The sequence below is a fragment of the Dermacentor variabilis genome, chromosome 3 (genome assembly GCF_050947875.1).
Source record: "Dermacentor variabilis isolate Ectoservices chromosome 3, ASM5094787v1, whole genome shotgun sequence".
Lineage (NCBI taxonomy): Eukaryota > Metazoa > Arthropoda > Arachnida > Ixodida > Ixodidae > Dermacentor > Dermacentor variabilis.
In genome coordinates, this window is record NC_134570.1 from 97977122 (window position 1) to 97986757 (window position 9636).

The 9636-nt window shown below is 49.1% G+C and overlaps 1 protein-coding gene across 1 annotated transcript in view; it reads right to left on the reverse strand.

The window, feature by feature from the left end:
* Positions 1 to 1106, reverse strand: part of LOC142576085 (SEC14-like protein 2) — an 89709-nt gene extending 88603 nt beyond the window's left edge. Inside the window, exon 1 of the mRNA XM_075686022.1 lies at positions 579 to 1106. Coding sequence (XP_075542137.1) covers positions 579 to 632 — 54 coding nt within the window. The 5' untranslated portion in view covers positions 633 to 1106. The remainder of the gene's footprint in view (positions 1 to 578) is intronic.
* Positions 1107 to 9636: the final 8530 nt, after the last annotated feature.

Below are 9636 nucleotides of genomic sequence, written 5' to 3' on the forward strand. Positions count from 1 at the left end.
TGTCTTTAAATGCAACAAAGTGTTGTTCTTGTTTGTTCCACTTAGTGCACGGTCTTCTGTATGGTAAAACCGCAGTACGCGTTAAATGAATCCGGATAAGATTAAGGCTAGCACGGTACAGCGGAGATGTAGGTCTGTATCCAATTCCAAGGTTCGTGCTATATTCCGGTTAATCCCTAATTTATATGACACAGTTTTCTGTTTGATACCAAATCTTGTTTCCTTTTGCTAAGAGAGCAATACACCGACAACGTGCGACAAAACGTTTTCTCAACATGTACAGAACAGATCCACAGTTCGTCTCGCACATTCGTCTTCATTCGCAAACGAATAAACGAAGTCGATGACCGAGAAGAGCCGCTAATCGCTAATGTTTCCGAGGTAGTATTGTTATCCAAACTCAAAGTTTGTTTTCTCTAATAAGACATGCGGTGCCGATAACGCGCGACAAGGCGTTTCCTCGCGATACATGGAGCACACGGTTTCACGAGCAAACGAACAAGCGCAATCCATCTGGTTTGCAAGTACAAGTGCAAGGACAATGACGAATTTCGCACGCGTCTGTTGCGTATGCCCACCTGCTGAAGCGCCTGCTGCTGCTTGGGGCTGAGATCCCCGACGTGGCCGCTCATGGTGGCTCCGGAACTTCACCGCGGGGCTCTTTTGCGCAACGAACAAGAGGCCAAGAAAACACGCCGACCCGCGCCGCACTGCCGCCACCAACAACAACCGAGCCGGCGTTCCTTCCAGGTGGCCCCTTTCTCGTCCGGCGAGCCAACGTTGCGTAGCCTCCCTTCTTCTCGTTCCGACGTCGTCGATATCGAGTCCAGTGGCCGCTCACACAATTCGAAACGGGCGCGCGCACAACCACTGGCGCGCGGAGTCACTTCACCGAGCCGATTCACCAGAGGTGGCTCGAATCTCCGATCACAGTGCCGCAGTGGGGGTGCACTACTCCGGGCGGTGTGACTATTGCGCTACAGTAGTGGCAGCGATAACGCAGCACGCGAATCAAACGGCATGCTCCGGTGTACTGGCCCCGCGCTCGCGACGGAAGCAAAATTATGTCGTCTGCACTCGCTCGCGGGACCGTTCGCCCTCTCGTAGAGAAACGCGAGACGAGAGGGGCAGGAAGGGTGAGGCTGAGAGAGCGAACGCCAGGGGCCTCGAGCGGCGAGGCTCTCTTCCGTTCCCTTTCACCGACTCTTGTCTTTCGTATCGAGGAAGCGGAATGCAGGCGCGCTGGCGGTCGCGGAGGGAGCGAGAGTTTCTTTGGAGGGGTCGCCGGGCGAAACGAGAACTGAACTGAGGGTGAAAGGACCGCGCGGTGAGGACGAAGGCGGCGAGGGGGCGCAGGCAAAATAACACGCGCGCTCTTCGCAATCACACACACACACACACACACACACACACACACACACACACACACACACACACACACACACACACACACACACACTCTCTCTCTCTCTCTCTCTCTCTCTCTCTCTCTCTATATATATATATATATATATATATATATATATATATATATATATATATATATATATATATATATATATATATATATATATATATATATATATATATATATATATATATATATATATATATGAGCGTTGGGAGAAGGCACGTGTCTCCGACACGAGACCAAAAGGCCAATGAAGGAATGAAAGCGATTATACGTTCACGATTCCACGAAAATGAAAGACTCTCCGCTCTTTCTTTACTCAGTAGGAAAGAGGTAAGACGGAGGGAAATGAAGGACAAATGATGTATTGCAGACAGAGGCCGAAGACCGAAGTACTATGTGGATTCTTCGTCTGGTATTTTTGAAGAAATTTGGCGAAAAGGATTACTGTAACATCCAACACGACGGTGGACTCGCACCTGCACTGTCCAAATGAGTGTAACGTTTGCGTGGTTATCGCTGCCCTCGACTGCTTGCAGTTAGACGAATTCAGAACGTCGAATTGCATTTTATGGACTGCATCGCCTGTAGCCACCCTTCATTTTTGCAAACTCATTTCCAGTGGGGCGCGCTTTCTTGTAAAGAGGCACTGAAGAGAAATATTAAGGTAACCTTGATTATGTTTCAGTAAAGTGAAGAGATAAGTCCGGCCGGGGGCGGAGCCTTGGCAAGCCACAAAGACCTCAAACACAAAAGACATTTGGCGATGTCCCTTTATTCATGCACGAGTTTCCCATGACGTTATGAATTTTGATTTCTGCTCAACGGTACCCTCAATGCCTTTACATTTTCTGTTCCGCTGTGGGTTGGACGATGTGGAAAGACCGAGGTAGAAAATACCTGGGATACAGAATTTAGCAGTGTTTTGCACCAAAAACGAAACAAAAATCATAATGACAGTAAAGAAAACGCTACCCAGACGACACGTTCATGCAATATATCTGACTGCTGTCCACGGCGCTACATAAATGCAGGACAAGCCTTGGAGTGTCATTTGGCATCCCTTACGTACTAACTTGGAGGGCATGTCCGAACAAGCAGCTCGGTTCAAGCTCAGTTCTCCGTACATAATATGGGAGTCAACGCTTCATAAGTCTTTATCTAACCGTGACTCCACTAAGACGTAATATAAGACGACGTTAGGGCTTCGCTGCTTATCACTAGTGATCGCAGTCCAAGCGATTTGGTATACATAGTTAAGGTGCACTTATCCATGGATAGTCTTTCTTGTTCGTCTCTTTTCGGTGACGTATTTCGTGCGCTCAATGAAGGCGTGGTAAACGTTCTCGATTGCATTGACACAACGGGATCACGCTTAGTTGCAACTTTTAAGGACATCATTGCACGAGAATTGCCAGATATTGTCATGTTGTAGTGACGACGAAGAAAACAGTTGCAAAACTGTGCGTGGCGAAACTTTCTATCGGGCGAACCTGTGCCCACAAACGCCAGATTCACTCAAAGCACAAGGATAGCGGCGAACACAGTCGGCGATCGTCGAAATCTGATCTGCAGGGCAAGCTCGTCGGCTTTTATAGATGAGTCATCGAAGGTTCCAGAATAATCGCAGGTGCCCGCCTCTCTTCCAGAAAGTACTACACAATTCGCGTCGCGCATACAATCAAAAACACAAGGTGCAGCGACAATAGACAACGGGCAGAACCACTGATAACATTCGAAAAACTTCCGATACATGCAGGCGCGTCCTGCGCTGAGCGATAACATTTAACCTTTGCTGGCCGGTGAAAAAGCGGTCACCCCAGAAAGATAAAAAGTACACGCGTCAATGCCCCCCTCTTAAAAAAGCGTCGTCCCGATGTTACAAACAGGAGAGCGGAAAAAACAAGAGCACGCTTAGAAAACAAAAGTAACACAGATACAGAGTCCCAAAGTTTGTCAGCGCTTGTAGAACTGCTCAAGCCGCACAACATATACTATTTCAGGTCGTGATAGCGAAATGCCGCCTGGCACGAGCTCATAGTCCAGTGCGCTAATTCGTCGGGTGATCTTGTAGGATCTGGAGTAGCGTCACAGAAGCTTCTCAAGACCTCGTCGGCGTATTGGACTCCAAACCCAAACACGGTCGCCGGGCTGGCACTCCACGTATCGTCGTCGGAGATTGTAGTGCCGGCTGTCGGTCCTCTGCTGATTCTCGGATGCGCAGGCGGTTGAGCAGTCGGCCTTCTTTGGCGCGCTGGAGATATGCGGCGACGTCGAGATTATCTTCGTCGGTGACGTGCGGCAGCATGGCGTCGAGAGTCGTCGCCGAGTTCCTTCCGTAAACCAGCTTGAATGACCTGATTTACTTTGTTTCTTCCATGGCCATGTTATAAGAGAAGGTTGCGCACGGAAGGATAGCATCGTATACGGCTTGTGTTTGACGTCGACGTACATTGCCAACATGTCGGCGAGGGTCTTGTTTAGCCGCTCCGCAAGACCACCTGTCTGCGGGTAGCAGGCAGTTGTCCTCCTGTGGCTTGTCCGGCTGTGTTGTAGAATCGCTTGCGTGAGCTCCGCTGTGAAAGCCGTTCCTCTGTCAGTGATGAGCACTTTCAGGGCACCATGTCGTAGCAGTACAGGGTGTCCCACACAACTTCAGCCAAACAATAAAAATACGCAAGTGCCACGTAGGTGCACAGAACGGAGGTAATGTTGACTGCCGTCGCTTGGAGATAACTCAGATTAATTTGTTCATTCCGCCTAATTAGATAATTTGTCTTAATTAACTAATCAATTCTCAGATATCATAACTACATGAAAAGTGTCAATGAGAAAGTTGTAGAGCAACATGAAAAACTCCAGATGCAGGTTACTGTTGCTCAATACGTGCTACATAAAAGTGTTTTTCCGAGCGTGAAAGAAGCCCGCAAATATCCACGCAAGATTGCCGCGTACCTCGCCGGTCGAGACACCTTGCGTGTATTCGCGGGCTTCTGTCACGCTCGGAAAAACACTTTTATGTAACACGTATTGAGCAACAGTAACCTAGCTGCATCTGGAGTTTTTCATGTTGCTCTACAATTTTCTCATTGTCACTTTTCATCTAATTATAATATTTTAAATGTTGATTAATTATTTAAGACTACTATAATTAGGCGGAATGAAAAAGAAATCTGAGTGTGTCCAACCGACGGCAAACAACAGTACCTTAGTTCTGTCCAGTTACGTGGAATTCACATATTTTTAACGTTTGGTTCAAGTTGCGTGGGACACCCTGTATATTCTCGACGAATTGCGCCACTTCGGCAGCATTACTTTTAGGCAGCACATTCCGTTTCGCCGTAGCGGGTAAGGTAGTCGGTAGCCGCGACGATCCACTTACTTCTAGATGTTGACGTCGGAAACGGCCCCAATAAGTCCATCCCGATCTGTCGGAACCGTCGGCAAGGAGGCTTGATTGGCTGTAGCAGTCCTGCTGGCCTTGTTGGGGGTGTCTTGCGTCCCTGACAGTCTGGGCATGCCTTGATGTAACGGACAACATCGTTAGTGAGGCGCGCCCAGTAGTACTTCTCTTGTATCCTTGCGAGCGTACGGGAAAGTTAGAGGTGCCCGGCTGTCTGATCGTCATGCGGGGCGAGCAGGATTTCTGGCCGTAATGCCACGGGCACAACGAGAAGGTAGTTTGCGTGGACTAGGAAGAAGTTCATCTTCATGAGGGTGTCGTTTTGCAGGGAAAACGAAGACAACCCTCGCCTAAATGCCCCAGGGACAACGTCAGTGTTGCCTTCCAAATACACGACGAGGCTTTTTAGCTCCAGGCCACTTCGTTGTTGTTCAGCGAAGCTTTCCGCGCGTATTCTCCTAGGAAGGCGTCGTCGTCATAGTCGTCTTGCGGTGAAGGGTCACTGGGGGCGCGTGATAGGCAGTCGGCGTCAGAGTGCATAAAGGTGTGGGTTAGTAGAAGACGGTGATGACAAATTCCTGGAGTGTGAAACTCCAACGTGCGAGACATCCTGAAGGGTACTTTATGTTTACCAGCCAACACAAGGCATGGTGCTCGCTCACGACTTTGAAAAGCCTGCCGTAAAGGTAAAGACGGAATTTCGTGTAGCCCAAATGAAGGCAAGGTATTTATTTTCCGTTCTAGGATAATTGGCTTTCGCTTTCGACAGCGACTGACTAGAGTAAGCATTGAACCATTGAAGTCCGTCTTTTTTCTGGACTAAAACAGCGCCGAGGCCTAGAGGGCTTGCGTCGGTGTGGATTTCGGGGTCGTCGTCTTCATCGGAATAGGCCAGTACTGGTGGTAACTGCAGGCGTCGTTCAAGCTCTTCGAACGCTTCGATTTGCGGCTTTTCCACTTAAACTCGACGTCTGATTTCGTGAGAAAGGTTAATGGCTGGGTGATGCGTGAAATGTTCTTGACGAAGCACTTGTAATACTTGTAATAGGCACACAAGCCAACGAGTCTGTGCAGTTTTCTTGTCTCTCGGGTGTGGAAATTTAGCGATGGCAGATGTCTTCTGTGGATCAGGGTGGACTCCAGATTTGCTGATGACGTGGCCCAGGAACAGAAGCTCATCTTAAGCGAAGCGGCAATTTTCCGGCTTCAGAGTGAACCCTGCTGGCTTGATGGCCTCTAGTACTGTTCCAAGCCGCCTGAGGTGATCGTCGAAATTCGCGGGGGAAACGACGACGTCATCCATGTAGATGAGAAAGGTCTGCAACTTCAACCCTGGTAACACCGTGCCCATCAAGCGTTGGAACGTTGCAGGTGCCGAGCACCGTCCAAATGGCAAGAACTCGAACTCGTAGACGCCGCCCGGCGTGATGAAGGCGGTCTTCTCACGATCCTTATCGTCGACTTCTATTTGCCAGTAGCCAGTCTTGAGATCTATCAACGAAAAGTACATAGCGTGGCAGAGCCGATCTAATGCGTCGTCTACGTGTGGGAGGGGGTATACATTCGCTGTGATCTTGTTCAACCGACGATAATCGACGCAGAAACGCAAGGCTCCGTTCTTCTTCCTCACCAAGACTACAGGAGATGCCCATGGGCTTTTAGAGGGCTGGACGATATCGACACGCAGCATTTCATCGACTTATTCTCTTATAGCTTCACGTTCTCATGTCGAAACTCTGTCGGGCTCTGGAGGAGTGTTCGAGCGCACTCTTCGGTTATTATGCGATGCTTTGGAACGGGTGTTTGTAGAATCCTCGATGACGTCGAAAAGCAGTCTGTGTGTCGTCGGAGAAGACCTTTGAGCTTTTCCTGCTTACTCATGGGGAGACTTGGATTTATGTCGAAGTCTGGTTTGGTGTACCATGTTCGTCGAGGTAGATGCGTCAGAATCAGAGAGGACAAACGCACTGCTGGCTTCCACAATTTCCTCGATGTACGCGATCGTCATGCCCTTGCTGATGTGCTTGAACTTCTGGCTGAATTTTGTCACCATTACTTTCGCTTGCACTCCGTGCAGTCGAGCGATCCCTCTTGAGACGTAAATTTCACGGTCGAGTAGCAGACGTTGGTTGCCCTCGATGACGCCTTGTACGCCTGCAGATGTTCCAGTGCCGAAGGAAATGACAATGCTAGAGCGAGGCGGGATGCTGACTTGGTTTTCAAGTATCTCAAGGCACGCTGACTGGAAGTCATCTACGGCGGTGTCGCTTAGTCTGTGGACATAACTATCGACTTCAACTTTAGGTCAATGACTGCGCCGTGATGACCTCAAAGGGTTGAAAGCTACGCGCGTTTGAATAAGATGGTCTCTGGTAAATGACAATCGTTGCAGGTGTTGAGTGGCATGGATACGGCCGCAAACGCATGCGTAGTGCTTGACCGTGACAGAACAGCAAGCGCAGTCAACGAACGAGAAAGAAAGCCACGTTCATACAGCGCTGTGTGCGTGCGGCTTTCTTTCGTGCTAGTAAGAATACCACGCCTAAGACAATAGACTGCCAAGGAAATAATAAAAGAAATAAGTAAGATAAGAATTATAACGTACAAATTGTCAGAAAAATGAAACTAAAGGGGAAGAAAAGGCGACTTGGCACCGGCCCGAGCCGAACCTATAATGTCCGCAAGACGCGTCAGATGTTGCACCATTTAAGCACGTAGCCGACTGTCCCCTCACCCACTTTTCTCAATCATGTTACAGCTGACTGAATGGTCCTTCTGCCAGTTGATTTACGGCATCATTGTGGAGTGGCAGTTTGGGCTTGGCGCATTGGAAAGGCATCGTGGTTGCTGGATGTCTGACTGTGGAAGGGAAGAGCGTATACGGTCGATTAGCTCATAAGCACAACATTGAAATAGCTTTCTCGTCTATGAACTGCGCGACGTGTGATACAATGATGGTTATCGAATCAGATTTAAACGCCCCATTGCATCAGCCCCGTTCCTCAGAGAGTTCAAGAATATTTCGAAAACGAATCTGTCACTGGGAGACCAGACCGACCATTATAGGTTTCCTGCAGCTCACCTAGGTTTTCGTTATTGCTGGATTTAATGCAAGCGGAAGCAGCGTATAGTCAGAGTCATTACGGAACGCAGTTTTCTGCAACGGAAGAAAGCGGAAAGCGGGACGTATGGCCCAGCGACTACGACATCATGTCCACTTTGTTTTCATCAGCCATAATGGGTCTGTTTATGGCAAGCATTCTTTTTCACTGTTGTACCTGGGCAATGAGAGAGACAACTAATTGAGATGCTGAGAGGTCACCTTGCGCTATAATTGGTATTGGCCTGCTACTCTGCACCGCAAAAAAGGGTACGGTAAAGGTGGTGGTGATGATGAGGAAAACGAGGAATGACGAAAGTTGGAAGTGCAGATGTACAATTTGACTACGTTGCGGCATCTCTTAAGTCTCATGTCAAAACCAGCGTCTTCTAGGAAGGCTATAATGACCTTTATATAAGTCACCGTAGTGCTCTTTTAGGACCGAAAACAATGTAGTCAGAAATCGGGCGACTATCTGCGCGGGAAATTAAAAAGACCAACCAGCTTCTGCCACTCTCGAGAGTACATAAATAAACGCAAATCAGATACGCAAGTGTTTTAGGCGCAGCTGAGAGTGTTCGCAAGTCAGACCAATGTCTCTGGAAATCGGACCCATGTCACTGAGGTGTGCATCAACGCAGGGCTCTTGTGTCCGGTCGTGAAAACTAAGCGCACGCTCCGGAGGCATCATTCAAAGCTTTTCTGCTCATCCATTTGCTTGTGCCTTCCACACCACGCCACAAAGTGCAGGTATCCATTGAAAGCTGACATCATCATCATCATCATCATCATCATCATCATCATCATCATCATCATCATCATCATCATCATCATCATCCTGGTTATGCTCACTGCAGGGCAAAGGCCTCTCCCATACTTCTCCAACAACCCCGGTCATGTACTGACTGTGGCCATGTCATCCCCTGCAAACTTCTTAATCTCAGCCACCCACCTAACTTTCTGCCGCCCCCTGCTACGCTTCCCTTCCCTTGGAATCCAGTCCGTAACCCTTAATGACCATCGGTTACCTTCCCTCTTCATTACATGTCCTGCCCATGCCCCCCCCCCCCCCCATTTCTATTTCTTGATTTCAATTAAGATGTCATTAACTCGCGTTTCTTCCCTCACCCAATCTGCTCTTTTCTTGTCCCTTAACGTTATACCCATCATTCTTCTTTCCATAGCTGGTTGCGTCGTCCTCAATTTAAGTAGAACCCTTTTCGTAAGCCTCTAGGTTTCTGCCCCGATGTGAGTACTGGTAAGACACGACTATTATACACTTTTCTCTTGAGGGATAACGGCAACCTGCTGTTCATGATCTGAGAATGCCTGCCAAACGCACGTCAGCCCATTCTTACTCTTCTGATTCTTTCCGTCTCATGATCCGGATCCGCTGTCACTACCTGCCCTAAGTGTATGTATTACCTTACCACTTCCAGTGCCTCGCTACTGTAACGTTTCGCCTACGACGCGCGGTATAGCCGGCGCGGATGCAACGGACGCCGGGGCTTCGTTCAAAGCGGCAGACATTTTGGCCCGTTCGGCGCCGCCGCTACGCCTCCCTGCCAAGCGCGTCCAGGCATGTTCCAATGCCACGTGTCTTCATGTGCGTGTGTGAGTGTATGTGCATATTGGTGCCCACGCTCGTCGAAGCGCGGCAGCCGGGGAGAGGAGCTCCCAACAACTGTGAAGCGAGGGGGTCTGACAGGCGCCGACACGACG